The sequence below is a fragment of the Fundulus heteroclitus genome, chromosome 2 (genome assembly GCF_011125445.2).
Source record: "Fundulus heteroclitus isolate FHET01 chromosome 2, MU-UCD_Fhet_4.1, whole genome shotgun sequence".
Classification (NCBI taxonomy): domain Eukaryota; kingdom Metazoa; phylum Chordata; class Actinopteri; order Cyprinodontiformes; family Fundulidae; genus Fundulus; species Fundulus heteroclitus.
The window spans coordinates 34978856-35001039 of record NC_046362.1 but is presented as its reverse complement, the minus strand read 5'-3'; the positions used below and the strand labels follow the sequence as shown (position 1 = coordinate 35001039).

Below are 22184 nucleotides of genomic sequence, written 5' to 3'. Positions count from 1 at the left end.
AGATAAACTCCCTAAAACCTGAGGATTGAAAGGATAATCTTTCATTTAGACTGTTTTCTGCTATTCAACATCTAAGCTATTCCTCAAAGTAAACCCCCTGAGATGCATTGTTTGTTTATACGGGTTTAGTTAAGGCTGTATTTGACCCGGTCCTGTGGTGATGAATGCTTTTTTGCTTCAGACTGGTTTAAAACCTGTTTATGATTTTCAGCCATCTCTGTGGGTTTTTTCAGGTCTTCATCTCGCTCTTCGTCCTACACGGGCTCTGGCTCCTCTCGTTCCCGCAGCCGCTCCTCTTCGTACAGCTCCTACTCGAGCCACTCCTCCCAGCACAGCTCCTTCAGCGGCAGCGGCTCCAGGTACACGGTCCTCCTCTCGTTCGATCGGCACGAGACCCGTTCTGATCTTCTGGATTTAACTTTAACTGCATTTAAAAAAAAAAAACAATGACTAAACAAAGTCCCGTGGCTCTCCTACTGCCTTTAGATCCCGATCATTTTCCTCGTCCCCCTCACCGAGCCCAGCTCCCCCGAGGGTGGCCAAGAACAAACCGGAGCCTCCACCGGTGGCGGCTAAGGGGTAAATCTTCCAGACCCGAGTTGGTTCAGTCAGTCAGACCGATAACTTCTGCTCTGTGTCTTATTGATAGGGTGTCAGAGAAAACAACACTTAAATCAGACAACATTTTTATTATTATTTGAGAAGAAATTCCATTCAAATTAAGAACAAAAAGAGCCTTGAATGAAATATATTGAATCATTTTCTTAGATCTTAGCAGAGGGGCGCAAAACCACTTTTGGACAGTCAAGTTTCTCAGTGATAGGGATCTGTTTTTGGACTGATTTACCAACGGAAATAAAAATAGAAACTGACCTGAAAACATTTAATTGAAAGGTGAAACATTGGCTGAAATAAAATATGTGAACATTGAGTCATTATGATTATGTTGGATGTGAGGTGTTGTTTTGTGTAATGTTGTTAGGATTGTGTAAAATGTTAATGGTTGTCTTTTTATAATGTATTTTATATATGATTGTGCAATGTGAGCTACGTTTTGGGAAAATGTATTTTATAAAGGCCTGACTGGGGACTGGGGTTGCAAATTAGCCTATAGTCATGCAACACATCTACACATTTTGTTATGGCTCTGCCTATTACGATTATGAATGTAATAATGTGCGCTGCATTGTCCCTGATAAATAAACTAATAAAAAAAAAAAATAATAATAATAATCTTCCATCTTAGATTTCCGCTTTTGTTTGTAAAAACTTTTGCACATGCTCCTTTCATCGTGAACGTGTTTCCGTTTCCCTCACTAAGCATGCCGCCAAAGCCGGGTGCCGCCCCGCCGCCGCGCAGAGAAAAGCCTCCGCCGAAGAAGGCTCCCAGTCCTCCTCAGCCCGGCGGACCCCCCAACAGGCCCTCCAAACCCCCGACAGAGGGAGGCAAGCCTCCTGCCAACCCCAGGGAGACGGGCGCTGCATCTGACGGGGCAGGAGCAGGAGCCGGACCTCCGCCTCCACGAGAACCCGGGAGACCGCCGAACCCGCGGGAAGGCAGGCAGAGGCAGCGGCAGCAGCAGCAGCAGCATCCTCCTCATCCTCCTCATCCTCATCCTCCTCCCCGCAGGTACAGCCTCTGCTTTACTCTGTGTTTGTGATGCATATTCTACGCCAGGGGTGTCAAACATACGGCCCGTGGGCCGGTTCCGGCCCACCGAACAATTTAGTCCGGCCCGCTGGCTAAATGCATTATCATTATTTAAAAAAAATATATATATTTATTTATTTATTTTTATCCAGTGTCCTGTTTGGCAATGTGGCAATAAGAATTGTTGTCTTAATGCCAAAAAGAGCTCATCAGATTTGACTTTCACAAGTAGAGCAGTACTGCTTTTGCCATAGTGCTCCGCTTGATTTATGAATATAAATAGTTTTATTATGATTCATGCAGGGAATATCTCAAATGATATGGACACTACAATGGGGAAAGTAGGAGAGGAAAGGAAGAACAAGAAGAAAAAAGAAAAGGTGAAAAAAAGAGGAGATAAAAGGAAGAGAATGATAAAACAATTATTGAAAAAAAACATGTAATGTACTTCGTTTAATTGAAAATCTGCAGTTCCTATATTTTCCACGAGGGGCGCTGTGTTTTAATCAGCAGATGGTAGCACTGAGCTTCAGATGTGGAAAATTGATTTTAAATCATTTCTCAATTTTTATCTGTTTGATTTATTTTGTCATGTAGGACAGTGTTTTTAAGTTCCAAAAAATGTGAATAAATGTTTTTCAACATTGTACAATCACTGTGATAAATTCTTATGCATAATGCACAAGTAAATGTTTAACTGAGTAAAAGTATTGTTGAAATTGCACATACTTTTCTTAAAAACGCTGAGGTTATTCATAATATATTGTGTAAATGTGAAATTAATTTAATATAAAAATCAACAACAAGTCCACTTTTATCAGTTCTATTTAATCTTGCAATGAGTTTACTCGTGTGGCCCTCTTGAGATCAGATTAAGCTGAATGCGGCCCCTAAACCAAAATGAGTTTGACACCCCTGCTCTACGCGATGTTGCATATATTACACTAGTGCGCTACTTTTTAAAGTTGTTTTCCACATCAATGAAAGATGAAGGGTGACCCTCGCTTGCTGAAGCGTTCAGTCTGCACGTAATGTTGATGACGTCGGCTAGGGTTCCCTTTAACGTTGGCGTGAAGGTGCGTCTTCCTTCCCCCCCTCGCCCGGACCACCTGATATGGGTCAGATCAGGTTTGTCCAGAAACGAGCCGCGTTAGCATCGATCTGGCATCGTTCCCTGCCAGATCGTGTTGCGCTGACCTTAATGTGACATCCCCCTTCTTCACGGTAGTCAGTCATTAACTCCACCTTTGTGTGCAAACTAATTACAAGGCCCCCTACCATGACTTTCCAATGTATCACTCTGGAATGTCAGCAAGAATGGATATCTGCATTTATTCCACCATGTTGCAATCCAAAAAGCCCCAGGAGAATTATAACTGGAGTTTTCGCTTATATTCAACCCAGCGGGAGTTTTTTTTTTTTTTTTTTTTTTAAGTATTTAGTTTCAAGAACATATTTGCATGTGGACCACAGCCGCTAATGTGGCTCATTTGATCAGATGCTGGAATATGCTAAACACCGTTACAGCTGTGTGATTTAAATCAAGTTAAACTTGATTTCTTCATGTCTTCGTGCTACTTTTTAGGTTTGTTGAAAGAAACAATACGGCAACAATCAAACAGGATATGAACACATTAATAAAAGGATGGTCAAATTTGCTTAATATTGATTCTGAGGGAAACATTTAAGCTTGAAGTAGTGTAAAGAAAAACAATGGCTTTATAAAAGTAAAGACATCTTTACATTTTTTTCCACATTTTTGGTGTTAGAAACTAGTCGTAAAAAACTAATCTAATCGGTAGCGGCTCTGCAAACTACTGCATCGATGATTCATTCGGTCTCCTAGTTGGGGTCCTGTATGTGAGCTAAAAATAACTCATGGGTGCGACGCATACAGTTCACAATTTCAATGGTAACAAATTAAACTAAACATTCACAACTCTGACCAGCACCTTTACCGTTTTCTGTAATTTGTTTCTAGGCCAGCAGTGGGTCACAAAACATTAAAGCCGCCGCATTTAAGACGAAGTTATATAGCAGAAGAGACGATTCGCCACCATTCACCTACCAAACTGAGCTCACCGCCAAGCGCTTTATTCGCCATGTGCGATTTGGTGTATGCTAGCGAGATCCCAGAGTAGTGACTCAAAGGGACAAAGTACAAATTCATGCCACGCTTTCAATCAATATTAAACGATGACCGAGCTGATAATGATCCTAAATGTGTAAGACATGCAACAAGGCACTTCATCATATCATCAGCATAAAATGTGATTTTATTTATGTATTTATTTTAACCCTGAATTTGTTTCTCCAAGGTTATGTACAATTCTTAAAAAGGGGAGCTCAGAACAAACCCCTGAGGAACACCTTTGGCAAAACTTAGATGGATTAAAGAAAATAACCACTATTTTTACTAGGGCTGTGTTAAAAAAATAAAATAAAAGATTTTCCAATAATAAATCAATTCTGATATTAATTCCTAGAGATCGATTCATATATAAAAAAAGGTGTGAGCAGGCATTATTTGCACAGACTCCACACTGAGAGGCACGTGCAGAGCTCGATTTTTACGACTGTTGCACTATAAACTTCACCATTCACCTACCAAACTGAGCTCGCCACCAATCGTTTTTATTGGCCACGTGCGATTTGGTGTATGCTAGCAAGATCCCAGAGTAGCGACTCAAAGGGGCAAAGTACAAATGAATGCCACGCTTTCAGATACAATTTTTTTTATTCTTTCCACTTCTCAATTGCGCATGATCCATTGGCCCATCAGTATTAAACAATGACAGAGCTGATAATGATCCTAAATGTGGAAGAGATGCAACAAGGCACTTCATCATATCATCAGCATAAAATGTGATTTTTTTTTTTATTTTTTTTTTAACCGTGAATTTGTTTCTCCAAGGTTATGTACAATTCTTAAAAAAGGGGGCTCAGAATAATCCCCTGAGGAACACCTTTGGCAAAACTTAGATGGATTAAAGAAAATAAACACTATTTTTACTAGGGCTGTGTTAAAAAAATTAAAATAAAAGATTTTCCAATAATGAAATGATTCTGATATTAATTCCTAGAGATCGATTCATATAAAAAAAAAGTGTGAGCAGGCATTATTTGCACAGACTCCACACTGAGAGGCACGTGCAAAGCTAAATTTTTACGACTGTCGCACTATAAACTTCACAATTCTCCTACCAAACTGAGCTCGCCACTAATCGCTTTCATTCGCCACCTGTGATGTGGCGTATGCTAGCAAAATCCCCGAGTAGTGACTCAAAGGGGCAAAGTACAAATGCATGCTACGCTTTGAGATACATAAGAATTTTTTTTTATTCTTTCCACGTCTCAATTATGCATGATCCATTGGCCCATCACATGAAATCCCAATAGAAATGTTTTTGTGAATATAGAGAAAACGGGTGAGTGGTGAGGTAGTTCAATGAGCTCCTTGTTGTTTTTTTTCAATCCCAGAATTCATAGTGGAAATCTTTTTGTTTTTTGGGGGGGGGGTGGTTTCCATATGGTCTGTTCTGTGAGGAGGCAGACATGAACACATGATTCTGCCCACACTTTCCAGTGTTTGCATGCGGGTTCATAGCGTGTTGACACACTTACTCGTATGAAAAGAAGGATCAGAATGTGCAGAACTGACATTCCACGCGCCTCTTCATTTGCATAGCGGTGCGCCGGCACAGAGTGACACCACATCTGTGTTCTGGCTCCGTTCATTTTGGGGAAAGACCTGAGCGAAGGGCGTGTGGGCGAGAGCGTGGGGGTGCAGCGGCGGCGGGGGTTGTTGGTGTTTGAGAAAACGGTAACTTCAGTGAATCTCTACACACAGTAGTGTTTGTGTTGTAGAGCTGCAGGGTGCAGGGAGGAAGAGAGAAGCAAAAGGAAAAAGGAGAACAGACAGAGTGTGTGAGTTAGTTTTCATGTTTGTTTGTATGTGGGCGTGCGTGTAGGTGGCCCAGATGGAAACTATCCTGGAAAACCAGTCAATGCAGCTGTAGGGTATTATTTTATCTTAAGTACTCCTCCCCCTGCCCCCCCAAAAAAAAAAAAATAGACAGCACAAGTTCAGCATTCAGGGTTTTTTTTTAACCCTTTTTATTAGGGCTGAACAATGAATCGCATTTTCAATATAATCACGATTTAAAAAAACGCAATTTCCAAATCGCAGAGGTCAGCAGTTTTTGGCTATGTAACAATTAGTGAATTAGACACGTCCATTAGGTGTTGGTAAAATGTTTAAAGTGGGTTTGCCTCCACATGAAAGGAAAGACAGTTGCAGCAGTGAGATAATCTAATTTTATTACTTGTTTTAGAGTTTATATAATCATACATAGCATTAAGTACAGGTCAATCAGTTTAATACATAGACTTGTTTGTTGGTTGGAATTTGCACTTTATGTTCAAGAAGGATTGATGTCCAAATCAAATAAAAGCTGTTATCTTGAATATTATTCTTATTAATAGAAACATTAAAAGTTCTTGTTTTAAATAGTCCTTGTTTACAAACATCTTTATCTAGAGGCCATTTTTATTGCTTGTGGTTAACATAGAGAAAAGTCAAAATTGCAATTTTGGTTGAAATATATCGTAGCCAGAACGCGATCATTTCTGCTCTGAGTTTAGATGCTGTGGGTCTTTTAGCAACTAATCTGCACAGCGAGGAAACAAAATGATTTATTGTTTGTGTATGTTTAAAAAGACACGATAAATTAAACTGGAAAAAAAAATCGCATTAAATCGCAATATTAAGAAAAAAAATCGCAATTAGATTATTTTCCAAAATCGTTCAGCCCTACTTTTTATCAATAATGTTCATAAAAAAACAAAACAAAAGATACCAGATATCTGTTCTGCAACACCAGGAAAACATCCCTGAAGCCCCGTACTGCCAATGTTTACTGGCTTTAGTTGCATCGGCTTAGTGTGAAGTGGCACAAACTGGCCTTAAAGTGTCATAAAGATGTAAAAACACCTCTGCACAGGTTCCATAAAACTAAGCCACTGATTGAGCAGAGTTTGTGTCTTACAGTGTGTGCAGAACGGGTGTAATAAAGTAATCCCTCCTGGGTGGGAGTCTGTGGGAGCAGGAGCTTAAATATTCAAATCAGTTTGGGATGCAGCGGATGCCCTGCGTCATGATGAGGGGGAAAGAAAAAAAAAAACAACAACCTGCTGAGCATTTGGAAAACCTGCAGCAGAAAACACGAAAACAAGTTTTAACAGGTTCAGGTGTTGAATGTGTCAGATTTTATTGTGTATGACGTGGCATGCAACAGAACGGGACTGCATTACTCTACAACACAAGCAGATGAAAAGCTTATATTACAGCTGCTCAACAGAATAAGCTCAGTAGGACTGGATGGAAACTGTCTGTTAAGACTTTTAAGACTCCCTTCAGATTTTTAATTGGATTCAGCTCTAATGATGATTAAACTCTGATCTAAACTTATCACCAAGCTGTGGTTCTCTTTCCCTTGATGGCACTCAGGTTGCATTTAGTGGTACTCAGAACGTATTTATGACCAATAAATCCGTGTTAGGTGAGCTTTCTGAGACAATCTGTGATTTAGAGCTGAACAATTAATCGCATTTTCAATATAATCGCAATTTAAAAAAACGCAATTTCCAAATCGCAGAGGTCTGCAATTTTTGGCTATGTAACAATTAGGGAATTAGTCACATCCATTAGGTGTTGGTAAAATGTTTAAAGTGGGTTTGCCTCCACATGGAAGGGAAGACAGTTGCAGCAGTGAGATAATCTAATTTTATTACTTGTTTTAGAGTTTGTATAATCATACATAGCATTAAGTACAGGTCAATCAGTTTAATACATAGACTTGCTTGTTGGTTGGAATTTGCACTTTATGTTCAACAAGGATTGATGTCCAATTAAATTAAAAGCTGTTCTCTTGAATAATATTCTGATCAATAGAAACATTAAAAATATTTTTTTAAAATAGTCCTTGTTTAAAAACATCTTTATTTAGACGCCATTTTTATTGCTTGTGGTTAATGCAGAGAAAAGTCAAAATTGCATTTTTGGTTGAAATATATCGTAGGCAGAACGCAATAATTTCTGCTCCGAGTTTAGATGCTGTGGGTCTTTTAGCAACTAATTCGCACGGCGAGGAAACAAATTGATTCGTTGTTTGTATATGTTTAAAAAGACATGATAAATTAAACTTGGGGGAAAAAAATTGCATAAATTCGCAATATTAAGAAAATAAATCGCAATTAGATTATTTTCCAAAATCGTTCAGCCCTACTGTGATTCCAACCAAAACTACAGAGGTAACCAAATAGATAATGTGTTCAGTCACATTATTGTCTCTGCTCCAAATGTGAAACTTCCTGGAAAAAGAAGTGCAATGAAACATGATGTATTAATTTAAGTGGGTAGTCATGCATAGGCATTAGGCATCAATGGGTTTATAAGCAGCACTAGTGACTAAAGCCTGCTGGCAACAAAAGGTGCAAAACAGGAAAATCTATTAAAAAATATTTCAAATTTCTTTTAAGTTTTTGGTCCGTACATTCATGTATCAGCATCTGAAACCACATCCTTCTTTGTACGCTAAAAAGTATGGTGGAAAAATAAGATTATGCAAGCACTGTTATGGTGAAAATCACCCAGAGATTTATTAAAGTATCTTGTATGAGACGAGAGCATCTACATCAGCTCTACAGATTTATTACATGTCTTTTACTCCCACAAGTGCAAAAATGCTCATGTGCCAGGCTGGGAACTAGCGTCTTAGCAAGTTGCTGTGAAAACGGACTTCTCTACTGCTTGCAGCAGCACAAACCAGCTCTGGCAGATGACATTCAGAGTCCACACGTAAGCATGATAAAATAAAGACTATAAGTTCAACACAGTCATAAGACTTTAGCTTTTATTCTTTGATTTTAGAAAAAAATTCAATTAAACTTCTATTTTATATGTATAGCAACATTTACAGCTCGTGTCATCTTAAGGCTCTTTAAAAAGTCAAATTCCATCAAATCTAACTGTTGTAAACAATTAGCCTCTTGGCATCGCTCTTATATTTGCTAGCCTGTTGCTGCTGCAGGAGATGTGCTGAATGTCCATCTACCAACAGATGTTTCATCAAGGACTGAGTCTGAATGCTGTGTTTAAAAACTGTGACAATTATGTGAAGAAATATGTTAGGAATTCTCTGGGGTAGATTAGTGACAGGACAAGCAGCCTAAATATTTTCCACAGTTCCCTCCACAAACACTAACCAGGTGATCTCAGACATGCTTGCCATTGCTTTTCCACTCCATTAAATAAGTGCTGCTCTCCCTGAACCTTGACTGCAGACTTTACTCGACGGTTTCAAACTGTGGCGGCTCAAATGAAACTATGAGTCTGCGGCTACATAATATTATCTATAACAGATATGTTACCTCCAACATGCCGCATGGATGACACTGATTCCATTTACTCCCAGTCGGTATCTTCATCTTTCCAAAGATCTTATGCAAGCTGAGGAAGTCCATGATAGAAGTTCTAGAAAGGAAAACATACATTATTACGAAGGCGGTCATTAGATTTCACTTCAACTCAGCCTGATTAAATCAATTCAGTTCAATTTTATTTCTATAGCGCCAGTTAACAACACATGTCATCTCAAGGCTTTTTACAAAGTCAGACTCCATCAGATCCTCCAGATTGGTCAGAAAGTTTCCTCTCTAAGGAAACCCAGCAGGTTGCATCAAGTCTCTCCAAGCAGCATTCACTCCTCCTGAAAGAGCGTAGAGCCACAGTGGACAGTCGTCTGCATTGTTGATGGCTTTGCAGCAATCCCTCATACTGAGCATGCATGAAGCGACAGTGGAGAGGAAAACTCCCCTTTAACAGGGAGGAGAACCTCCATCAGAACCAGAACCAGGCTCAGTGTGAACGCTCATCTGCCTCGACCCACTGGGGCTTAGAGAAGACAGAGCAGAGACACAGAAAGCACAGAAGCTCACATTGACCCAGGAGTACTTTCTATGTTAGATGGTTATAGTGGATGATCTGCCTCCCCTGGATGATGTCACAGCTAACAGAACAACAGACCAAGTGTACCTTCTATGAAGAAAGAAAATGACAGAGAACATAATGTTAAAAGTTAAAATGACAACAAGCAATGCAGATTGGAGAACAGTAGGAGAACTCATCAGAGTGAGAGAAATAGGCCCTGATGTCCTCCAGCAGCCTAAGCCTATAGTAGCATAACTATAGAGATAGCTCAGGGTAACATGAGCCACTCTAACTAGAAGCTTTGTCAAAAAGGAAAATTTTAAGATTAGTCTTAAAAGTAGACGGGGTGTCTGCCTCACGGACCAAAACTGGGAGTTGGTTCCACAGGAGAGGAGCCTGATAGCTAAAGGATCTGCCTCCCATTCTACTTTTAGAGACTCTAGGAACCACCAGCAGACCTGCAGTCTGAGATCGAAGTGCTCTGTTAGGAACATACGGGGTAATCAGAGCTCTGATATATGATGGAGCTTGATTGTTAACTGCATTTTGTGGACTTCTTGATAGTAACGAATTACAATAGTCCAGCCTTGAAGTAACAAATGCATGGACTAGTTTTTCAGCATCACCTCTGGACAGAATATTTCTAATTTTGGTAATATTCCTGAGGTAAAAAAAAAAGGAAACCCTGGAAACCTGTTTAATATGGGATTTAAATGACACGTCCTCATCATTATAGTGGTTTTTGGGGAAGTTTAGCAGTTGTCATTTGGGGAAAGTTTGAGAACAGCCAAACTTCCTTTGCAGCTCTGGCTGTGTGTTCAGCGCGGTCGTCCTGCTGGAAGGTGAACCTCCACCCGTGTGTCTTTTTCCAGGAGGACTATGAGTGGGAGCGGCAGCAGTTACACCGGTTCCAGCTCCAGGTCCAGATCCTCCTCCAACTCCCTCTCAGGCTCAGCGTCACGCTCACGCTCACACACCGGATCCAGAAAATCCAGGTACACGCCCGAATATTCACATCGGTGACACAGCTGATCAAAAAAAAAAACAAATAAACGCGTCGATGACATCAAACTGTATTCAGTACAGTGACCTCATTTGTTAATCAGAACAAATGAAGCATACGAGCAAACAGGAATTATAAAAACAACTCAGATTATTAACTGGAAAAAAGATCAGCAATAATACACCATGTCGTACTAAGACAGCTCAAATAATACATTTTAATTGTATTCCCACCTTAGCAAATGTAGAATGATATGCAAATTATAAACACTTTTAAATAATTGTATTGCTTTATTTAATGTAAATTAATCTTGCTTGAATTCTTCCTGTTTCAACAGTGAAACTTTGGAATTAAAACTTTTTAGATTGTTACATTTCTAATTAATTCCGTTTGGGTTTTCTTTGGCACTTTCAGTTCTCCATACTTGATCTTTAAAGCGCTTGAATAACTCATTTTTTTTCCAAGGATTGATTTTCTCTTAAGCATTCATCATCATCATCATTGGTCTTTAAATCGTTAAAACAGCTGCAGGAGTTCATCCTCCTTGTATTTGTTTAATTTTGTGATTTATTTATTTATTTATTTATTTATTTATTTATTTCCGTCTTTCATGTGCCGCATCTGTTGGGAATTTCTCCAGGAAATCCAGGTGAGATGATGAGGTGAACGTGGGTTTTTTTTTTTTTTTTGTGTGTTGCCAGGTTTTGGTTACATAGCTGGACATGACCGTGTGTCTCCCTGTTTCAGATCACTGAGCGTGAGCAGCGTGTCTTCGGTGTCTTCTGCGTCGTCCAGCAGCAGCTCGGTCCGCAGCGCCGACTCGGATGACATGTACGCCGACCTGGCGAGCCCGGTGTCGTCTGCCAGCTCTCGCTCGCCCACGCCAAATCACCCCCGCAGAGAGCGAGGGCCCCCACGGGACCGGTCCCCACAGGGCCGGGACAAGAACAGGGGTTAGTGTGACACATTCTGCATTGTTGATTTGGTGTTTTCGTCTGCAAACTAAACATTTTTTTCCCCCCCTAATTGAATCCTTTTATTTAATTTAGAGCAAACGCATACAAAAGTAAAGCTTATAGCATAGGTACAAAAACAACCAGCTACTCAAATATCAAAGAGTTATTCAAATTCACACGGGGATACCTGAGATTCAACAAGGTGTGGATGTTGAAGGGACAACATATCCACACTGCAAAAACGGATCTAAAAATAAGTAAAATGTTCTTAAAGTTAATGTATTTATCCTTGATTTGAGCAGGAAAATAAGATTATCTGCCAATGGAATGAGTATTTTGACCCCTAAAATAAGATAATTAGACATCCTGCACTTGAAATAAGATGATTGAGATGAATTGTTCCTATTTTAAGTGCAAAAATCTTATTCCATTGGCAAATCATCTTATTTACCTGCTCAAATCAAGGACAAATACACAAATTTTAAGAACATTTTACTTATTTCTAGTTCTGTTTTTGCAGTGCAAATGGTTGCTGGTCTGGTCTGTTGGAACAAATCTCCTTGTCTGAACCATTTTGTTGCCATGAATGGAGATGAATGCGTTAAAAAAGTAATAATAATCAGTTGCAGTTAACCTAAGGATCTTCCTCAGAGGCCCATAGTGGCAGTTGTGAGCGTCGAACCAGGAACCAGAGCGCCCTGCTCTCTAAACACCAGCTCACCACTGCCCCACCAAAATGTACATTTCCCAAAGTTTATTCTAGAAAAGGACAAAGCCGACCATCACACCCAGTATGTAACATTCACTGGTCTTTTTAGGGTTTGTGAATAATATAAAGGTTGCACGATATGAGAAAAATCTAGGGATTTTAAAAAGCAGTGCAAGCAAACAGCGCTATATTCATCCAACATGAGACAGCTGAGTTTGTAATGTTGATTTGGAGAGAATCATGACTTTAGTTTTTTGTAGGTTTTGAATCAAACTCAGATTCACACAGAAGACACTGCATATTACACGTTGACAGAGCTGATAATGATCCTAATGTGGAAGAGATGCAACAAAGTACTTCATCATATCATCAGCGTAAAATATGATTTATTTATTTATTTTTAACCCTAAATTTGTTTCTCCAAGGTTGTACAATTCTTAAAAATGGGGTTCAGAACAAACTCCTGACATAGATTAAAGGAAATAACCACTATTTTACTAGGGCTGTGTTAAACTAAATATTTTTCAATTATGAATTGATTCTCATATTAATTCATAAAGATCGATTCATATAAACAAAGAACAATAAAAAAAAGTAGTTTTCCACTGTTAACTTAAATGTGTGAGCCGGTATCACTCCACGCTCAATTTTTACGAGCGCGTATGCGTACGCGGTGACACACTATATGTCAATGTCAATGTCAAATTTATTCATATAGCACTTTAAAACAGGCATAGAACTGCACCAAAGTGCTGTACAAGAGTGAAAACAACAGAAATTAATAAAACAAAGTATCAAACACTACTTTAATTAAATGCCAAAGAATAAAAATAAGTTTTAAGAAGCAATTTAAAATGATCCAGGCTGTGGGCAGATCTAATTTGGAAAGGTAGATTGTTCCATAGAGAAGGAGCAACAGCAGAAAAAGCCCGATCTCCTTTCCTCTTAAGTCTGGTCCGAGGAACTGTTAGTAAAAGCTGATTATTAGAACGTAGGGTTCTGGACATGGGCTGAAATTTTAAAAGTTCCAGGAGATAAGGGGGAGCTAATCCATTTAAAGCTTCATAAGTTAATAAGAGAATCTTAAAATCTATTCGATAAAAAACAGGCAGCCAATGTAAAGAGGCCAGTATGGGCCTTATATGGTCAACTATATGCTCTGGGCTTCACTTTGATCCTAATTCATTGCTTTGTCTGTAACAGATAAACAACAACAAAGCTTGAGTTGATGAAATGACACGTTTTAAAAATAATTACATTTATGTTTGCGCCACAGAACGGCCGTCGAAGAAAGACGAGCCTTTCAGGGACGATCGCAGGAAGATTGACCCGTCCGGTGGTCCGCCCAGAGGAACCAACGCTATGCCCAGATCCGGACCTGGCAGCAGAGGCGACCACCCTCCTCATCCTCGGCCCGGCACCATGGGCCCCCCTGGAAGCTACGGAGGTTCAGGCTCTCACAAAGACATCAAGCTGACCCTCCTCAACAAGGTGACTCCCTGTTACTTTGCTCTAAGAGACAGAATCCTTGTGGGTGTAATAAATCCTTGATATGTGAACTTTAATTCATTTAAAGGTAGTTTATTTAGGATAAAGTGCTTAAAAATGCTTGAAACTGTTGGTTGATTTGTTTCGTGTCACTGTCCAGACTTGCTGACCTGTCAGATTTAGACAAATTAAAAATGAGAGAGAACATACGCAGCAGATCGCCCCGTCAGCTGTAAAGCACGGTGGTGGAGGGCTGATGATACGGGCTAGCTTTGCACGCTCTAGCCATTTATTCCACTTCTGCATAGCACAGCATTATAATCTTGGCTTTATCTTTGAGAAATGATCAGAGAGAAATCTGTTTACCTCAATCAGATGAGCTTAGATTGATGAAACATTTTAGTTTTAGTTTAACGTACCTGATAGATACGGATATTTCATAATGGAGACACTAGTTCATTAGATTAGGAAAACCAGGGAAAGAAATGACACAAAAATATTTATTTTACTGTGGTTTATTAAACCGCATTCAGGTTACTTCCCTCAGCGCTGACTCACAGGCACACTACCGCTGCTGCTGCTGCTGCCTCGTCACGTAAATGTAGTTTTTGAAGTAGTCTAGTTTTGTCCCTGAAACTGTTGCACTAAAATAATTGAATTGAATTATCTTCTATTCTTCTATTTTAATTCCCTGAATTTGATTCACACACAGCTTCAGTCACTTATTCCTCTCGTTCACACTGTGTGCCTCTGAAAGCTGTCTTTTCTGGTACAGTTTGTTTTATGTAGAGTGTGAATTCAGGCAATGTATTAAAATTCATAAATCATTGTTTTAAAGGTACTTTTTAGTTGAAAACACATTTAATCACTATTTTTAATAACTATTCTTAACTTGGCAAAAGCTCTCCTACTGCTTGGGTCACAACTGTATGAAAATGTATGCAAATTAGACGATGACATCACCCCCACTCCACCCAAAAAAAAAAAAAAAAACACACCACCATGGTTTGAAAAATTCCTAGAGGAAACCCTGGTATCCGTCTGAAGCCAAAATGTGACTTTTTTTTTACTCCATACCTGAGAGGCTGACGCAGCCAGGGTCCCTGATGTTTCTCCGTAAGAGAAGTGGTTTTATCTGGAAGAAGCAGATTTACTAGTCCGGGCCTGTTATTGTGGGCTTGCGGTTTACAAACAGCTTTTGTCGTAATGTCTCATCTTCCAGACGACGTCCTGAAACCGAGCGGCTCTGCAGACACGCGTACATCATAAATAGTTCAGTAGGAGCATGGCTGCTGAGAGCAAAGCAGAAAATGACAACAAACCGGATCGTTTGTCCGGGTTAAAGCCTGGATAACCTGAATATCTGGAAACATTTAAGGAAGTTTAGCTAGAAAACTGTTTACATTTCTGCAAGACGATACGTCTCTTGCTCGTTAAAGCGAAACACAAACGAATAAAAATAAGGAACTACAAAAGGTTTACGATTGGCATTGCGGATGACTTTTCTCGTTTTTCTCACTACACCCACTGTGGAAATGTCTTTCCTGACCTCCACCATGAAGCTTGGTTCTTTAAAGCGGTTTGTTCAGCCGATCAAAACTAATCTGTTAAAATGGACTCAGTTGTTAAGCTTGAAAGCCAGAAAAGGGCTGTCAGAAGATCTGGCTCCGTTTAGGAATCTTCTTAACATCAGGGTTCCCGCAGATCTTTAAAAAGTCTTAAGGCATTGAATTCTGTAATATAAAACTAAGGCCTTAATTGGCATTAAAATGTCTTAAATCAATCTTTCTTAGGTCTTAAAATTGTTACCAGGTCATAAATAGATTTTATTTTTTTAATCCTTACCAAACAGTAAAACAATTGACACAATTATAATTTTTTAATTTACCAAACGGCTCAATGTAACCATTAATGGTTCCGTCTCAATAGCAGAACCAATAAAAACTGTTGCAGCCGGACCATAGCTGCGAAAAAGAGTTGGCACTGGTTAATGTTGTGGTTTTTAAAACTTATTTATAGTTTATTTTAGTAGGGAACAAAACAAAGTTTGTGAATTCAGTTCAGTAGTTGTTAAAAATATATCTGTAATTTGTGTGTTTTTTTTAGCTTTCTTCCTATATGGAATGTTTTTCAAATTTTTAAACATGTCTACTGGGCCAGAAAGTAATGGTTTATGTTAAAATAAACATTGGGGTGAAGTTGTCGCAACCAGGTTTATCTTGTTTATCGTGAAGTTGGTCTTAACTTTTTATTTCAAGTGGCATTAAAAAGTCTTAAAAAGTAGGAACCCTGTAACATGACACATGCCGGCGCCTCTTCGTAGACTACTTACTATAATACCAGGAAAATCTGATTTATTTTAGTTATTAAATTCAAAAGGGGAAAGTCATAGATTAATTCCACACAGTTAAATGTCAAGCGCTTATTTCTGTGTGTTTAGGAGCCAAACAAAACGATACAGAAACACGAGTCTACTGAACAGTATGTCCATGTGTATGAACTCAGTAGAGGGTGGAGGCCTTTTCTGCATGAATTCCTGCCACTTAGGTCTGATCAGAGCACTTTGGATCTCTGGCCTGTCCTTTTCCTCCTCGGTCCAGTGGTTTTGTGGTTTAGGAGTGGTTTAACACAAGGAATTTCACACATTTGGACCATTTCCTGGATATGTCACTGTTTTGGGTCTCTCGAAACTCCTGACTCAAACTGCCTGAACAAAATATTGCATAAGCTTTTGCTTCACATATTTCTCTGGGTTATGGTCATCCCTGTTGCTCTGTAAGCAATAAGCTTCTTAAGCCAAGATGTGCTGTGGCCTTCCCTTCTTTTGGAGGGTCTCAGTGACTGACCTGAACCAGAACCCTGGGTACAAAACGAACACTGAATTATCAAAATAAAGAGTTTGGCCCAAATTATTAATAATAATAATAATAAGCTCTGTGCTCTAACCACTAGGCCACCACTCCTCTATTAACCTGACTACAACAAAAATTGGTTTGTGTACACCTGCCAAATGAAGCTGATTATGATTGCACTTTTTGAATTGAATTGCTGAGATATTAAAATGTTTCATTAAATTTGATGCACTTTTAGAAGGCCAGTGAGACGGGGGGTGAGGTAGTCAGGACAGATGTGTTTTAGGGGGCGGGTGGGATTACGTCTGGCTCCTTTGTTTGTGTGGCTGATGCTTGACAGATGAGTGAGATAATACTGCAGTTTAAATTTATACCAGCAACACCTAGAGGAAGTGGTATCTGGCACACCTACAGAGGTGTTGAATGTTGTATTTTGCTTTTATTTAAAAAAATGTAATTTTCTGCAGTTATGAAACAAATGTATATGTATGATGTGGTTTTAACATAGTTTGTGTGTATGTGTGGGAGACGACGATAAATATTCATTCAGAGTTATCAAATTATTGTCTGGATTAGGGCTGGACGATATAGAAAAAAAGTTTATCGATTAAAAAAAAAATGCATATTGATCGATATCAATAATTATTGAAAATATTTAAAACCATATTTTATGTGCAGCTCTGCCTGGACATTTTATGATATTGCTAAATGATTTAATTTTAATAAAGAACACAAACATAGAATTCCAATTAAATCTTTAACCAACTTTTTTAAGCATGACATATTTTTTTTTTCAAGAAAAATAACTTAAGAGACCTAAGTTAAGTTATTAAATACTGACAAAGAATAAACTAAAGTGACCAGTAAAATGACCAAAATAAATATACCAATACCATTTTATCACAAAGAAGGGAGCCTAGTTTAGCTGCTTTACCTGCTTTGTTTTGGAAGAAGCTCCGTAAGATTCCTAAAATAATGACGCGGAGCGGCGGCGGGGCTAAAACGGCTCCGCGCTGCTGCAGGTGTGAGCGACTGAGCGGCTTACATGATGAAACAAGTTGGTTGCGTTACCAGACTTTGTTTTTACGGGTTCCATGCAAGTTTTACAAATCACTGGTTTATTTCTGTCAGGAACTAGTAAAACCCCGTTTTGGGACAATTTCCTCCGCCGCTCCTTGCGACATATTCACCTGCTCTGTGTTGTGGTTTGAGAGGGCGGGGCTTTGTGACGGCGTGCCTGGGTCCGTGATTACGATTGGTTGACAGGAAGCAGAGACTGTAGCATCAACTAATATGATAGGCTGAAAGGAAGGAAGAAAAACTGTCTATCGAAGTTTTCTCAACCCTATTTTTTCCTATCGTGCCACACGTCTATCGATCGATATATATTGTTATTGAATTATCGTCCAGCCCTTGTCTGGATATAATCGGTGCTAAAAACGTTCATTATTCAAAGATATAAACAGGGTGCTTGCGCAAGTCTTGAAAGTCTTAATAAGAATGGAATTTTGAAACACTGTTTTACAGACCTTGAAAAGTCTTGAATTTTGTGTGAAAGTCTTAATAAAGTATGGGGAAAAAAATGTATGGTCGAATTTTACAGTATGCTCAAAGGCATTGTGAAATGAGAAATAGGAAGGTAGGCTATAAAACTATAATTTTACTAACTGGTCATGTACTCTATTAGCCTAATGGAATCAAACACTTGTTTGACCTGAAATTCATGTACTTGTGATTTTCATGTTTTGAAACGTTTTCATCAGTAAAAGCATAATTTACTGTGAATAATGCATTTGTTCATTGAATACTAGCCTATAAAAATTAACATTTCTAATAAGCAGTTTGTACAATCTCAACCAATGAAGTAGGCAGTAGGCACACAAGTATACAAGTACATAAAGTTAAGGTCTTGGGGAAAAAAATATCAGTTTTAAAAAAAGTCTGGAAAAAGTCTGGAATTTTAATTTGGAAAAAGAGCAAGCACCCTGTATAAATGTGAATAATCTATATAAGCTGGCCCATCTGCCCAAGTTGCCACCCTTCTTCCAGCAGCAGCGCAGAGACACTCCCGTCTCCGTGAGCTGCTGCTACAAGTCCAAACGTCTGCTAACATGCGGAGAACTCTCTTTGTAGACAAGATAATCACAAAAGCGCCGTTCGTAGAAACTTTCCCAGGCAGACGGACAAGAAAAAGGAAATGCTGACCGGTGCTACATGCTAAGCTAACATCAGCGCCAAGCTAGCATTAGCAACGCTCTGCGGTGATGCCGCCCTTGCACGCTCTGACAGCTCCCTCACCGCCAGGCTTAGCCCCTTTTTTTGGGAGAAACTCTGCTTAAGGATTATGATGTTTGCAGATGACATTGTAATGTGTTTGGAGAGGAGAGAGGCAACTGGAGGAGAGCATGGAGTGACAAAGAAATGAAAGTCATGATCATTGTGTGTAAACCGGAAGCGTAGCTTGACCGTATCGACAACGGAGGCCATGCTGAGGGTTGGTGTGAAAAAGAGGTTGATGCTCGGGATACAGATGGAGGCGGAAGATCCTCTGGAAATTCTCGTACCACGAGCTCTGTAAAGAATCTTATTTTACAATGTTTTCCTCAGGTGTTTCCCATGCATCTTTATCTCCTCGCATTAAACATTGCGTTAGATTCAAGTCTAAAGCGTTTATCTTTACGGCGTCAGCTGTATTTGACAGTTTATTCATGTGAGTAAACACGCAGCATCGTACCGTGTCAGTCGTAAACCACCTGGGAGGACCTTATCTGAGAAATGTGCAGAATAAATAAACCTGGGAGTCTTTCAGATGTCAACCGCAGCTCATATCCCGAGTAAACACCAGCTGAAAGTGAGAAGATTGACTGGAAGGTTCACCAAAAACGACCTGAGGAAAATATCTGAGTTCGGCAGTAATGAATAATCATCACAACCAGTAAAACCAGAAAACCTAACGTTTTTATCTTTCCATGCATAAGGAAGGTGGCTCTTCTCAACTTCATGAAGCAAATGCAGGAAAACCGACTCGTGTCGGAGGAGTTAAACAATCCAAAGTCTGATTTTCACAGCTGGAGGTTAACTCTAGATCTCCACTTCTTCTGCTTTTCCAACATCCTGAATATGGTTTTATAATTTAAAAAAATAGCAGCGTACCATGTGATCTACGCGCTCTACTTACATGCTCGATTGTTGTGATTTCTAAATGTTTTGAAATGAACTGATGAGATAAATCTCTGCACCATTTTTACTCTGTAAAGACGGAGAAGCCCAACCCGTGTGCAAAGTCCGCTCCATGACCCTTTCTGTTATCTTGGCTGTTTTAATGATTTCATTATGTGCTTTGGTCTCCTTATCTGGGGTTTTTAAAGTGCTTTTTAAATCAATAAATGAAATGAATTAATTATTTTTGAAGCGGAGGTCTTTTGAGTCGCTCTCCTCTCCGATGTTTATTGCTGCTTAAGGTCCAACCACAGCATATTAATCGGGTTTAGGTCCGGGCTTTGACTAGGCCCCTATTCACACGACCATTTTTGTCTTTTTTTCTTTGTTTAAAAAAGGTATATATGAGTTACCTTTTTTAATTTGATATATAAGTCGCTGGATCGGCCAAACTATGAAAAATAAGTGCGACTTATAGTCTGAAAAATACGGTATTACTGGATCATAGTCTCGTAAACCGGGCCTGGACCATTAAGGTACGTTCACATCGAACATTAACAAGGCAAATGGAGCAAGTTATTTGCATGTTATCCGTATTTAAAGGCGCGATCAGCAGCGAATTAACGTTGGGGAAATGCGAACAACACCAATTGGGTGAATAGAACGAAACTGCAAATAGAAAATAGAAACTTTGCGACTAGAGCGAAGCAAAAATTAGCTTGATCGGAACTTTCTGTCAATTGGCGTCGCGTTTAGGGTCCTCCCTGCCCATTTATTTAATTTTTATATATATTTTTTGTATGTTACATATTTAGACGGTCCAATTAGGTCATATTTCTATTGAGCAGTGATGGATTTACTGAAGGAGGACATGTGGAAACATGCGCTCTGCAGTGCCTGTAGCTCGTGTCTCGTAGGGGGATCCGTCCCCCAACGCAGGGCACCGGGTCCTCATAACTGTATGACTGACATTAAGTATGTAAAAATATAAACATCGGATGTGATTTTTATTTATTTTATTTAAACTCAGCAGTCAGTCATGTTGATTTTATTGAAAGCTCCTAGGTGCAGACGGACCCTAAGTTTTTGTTTTTCCTGTTCATTGTTGGGTCGACTTTTGTTTTTTCCATTTAGATTCTATACTAAAAACTCAGAATAAACATCTATGGTAGGGCTGGGCGATAAATCGATTTAATCGATTAATTCGAATTTACAATTCTTTAAGATTTCATTTTTGGAAAATCTGGATTTTATTTTGCCAATACACTCATTGGGTTTCCATGAAGAGAACAGCATGTGATGCTGAATATATGTTTAAGCAAATATATTGTCAAAATATTGTTAAGTGGAAACTTTTTTTTTTACCATAATACGAGGTACTTCATTTACTTATTTACTTTTTTTTTAACTTAGTTTGAAGTTCACAAGTGCAGTGAAGCCTGTTCTTAGCTCAATGTGTAATACCACTAGCAGCAAATGTTTTGTTATATTTTCATTGTTTATAATGGCACGGCTGCCATCTTGTTTTACAAGCATGTTTCACAGCTTTTTAGTTGCACTTTGAATTCAGATCAACTCCCTGACGAAATGCTTGACATAAAAAGCAAGGTTTTAAAATAATTTCTTTAATTCCTTTTTATGAAACAAAAAGGAAGAAAAAATCGATTAATTGGCTTTGGTATGATAAAATCGGAGATTTATTTTTTTATTCATATCGCCCAGCCCTAATCTATGGCCGATAAATGCTGTTGCAGATTAATTTTTGTTATGCTTAAGAAGATATTTGAAACCTCAACAGCGTGTTATTTACCCCCAGCAGCCGGCGGCACGTGTCAGATAGGGTCATGTTTGCTGTCCGCCTCTCATCCGCGGGTCTAATGGCTTCACTTTCGTCCCGTCTGCTTGTTTCTCAGCAGCAGGCGGACCGAGGCAGCAGGAAGAGGTACCTTCCTTCAGACAAAGACCGGCCCGGCTCCCCCGCCAACAAGAGGATGGCCATGTCTCCGGACAGAGGTGAGAAAACACGCAAGATTGGAGATTATTCATCCAGACAACAAACGTAACGCTTGTCTTAATTTTTACTGGTATAAGTTTTACCCCTTTTCTCTTTTCCGAGGGATAGAAATGTGCTGATTGTAACTGTAACTGATGTCTGGATGTTCTCTGGATGCTCATTAAAGCCATCTGTTATTAAATGTCTTCCTAAAAATGTTATAAAACACCTGAATTTCCCCCACCAAGGGGCAATAGAGGACATATCTTCCAGAAAATAGAAGAATTTCCAAATCCTCCATGTTCCAGGACACTTCCTGCTAAATTTCAGTTCACACTTGATGGTTTTTCTTGGGCGGGTGTGGCTTCTTGGCTTCACCTTCT

General features: G+C 39.2%; 2 protein-coding genes across 8 annotated transcripts in view; one reads left to right on the top strand and one right to left on the bottom strand.

The window, feature by feature from the left end:
- Positions 1-9233, bottom strand: part of trhr2 (thyrotropin releasing hormone receptor 2) — a 106109-nt gene extending 96876 nt beyond the window's left edge. Inside the window, exon 1 of the mRNA XM_036126039.1 lies at positions 9083-9233. The gene's annotated coding sequence lies outside the window, so the exon portion shown is untranslated. The remainder of the gene's footprint in view (positions 1-9082) is intronic.
- zc3h18 (zinc finger CCCH-type containing 18) overlaps positions 1-22184 on the top strand; it is a 60271-nt gene that overhangs the window by 28275 nt on the left and 9812 nt on the right. For 4 of the 7 annotated variants that reach the window (XM_021310490.2, XM_021310487.2, XM_012852313.3 and 1 more), the window contains 8 exons: positions 234-359; positions 487-579; positions 1322-1630; positions 10514-10636; positions 11285-11293; positions 11392-11597; positions 13586-13800; positions 21722-21821. In XM_021310490.2, the coding sequence (XP_021166165.2) occupies positions 234-359; positions 487-579; positions 1322-1630; positions 10514-10636; positions 11285-11293; positions 11392-11597; positions 13586-13800; positions 21722-21821 (1181 nt within the window). The remainder of the gene's footprint in view (positions 1-233; positions 360-486; positions 580-1321; positions 1631-10513; positions 10637-11284; positions 11294-11391; positions 11598-13585; positions 13801-21721; positions 21822-22184) is intronic. The other 3 variants (XM_012852315.3, XM_021310489.2, XM_021310488.2) reach the window with 3 other exon arrangements.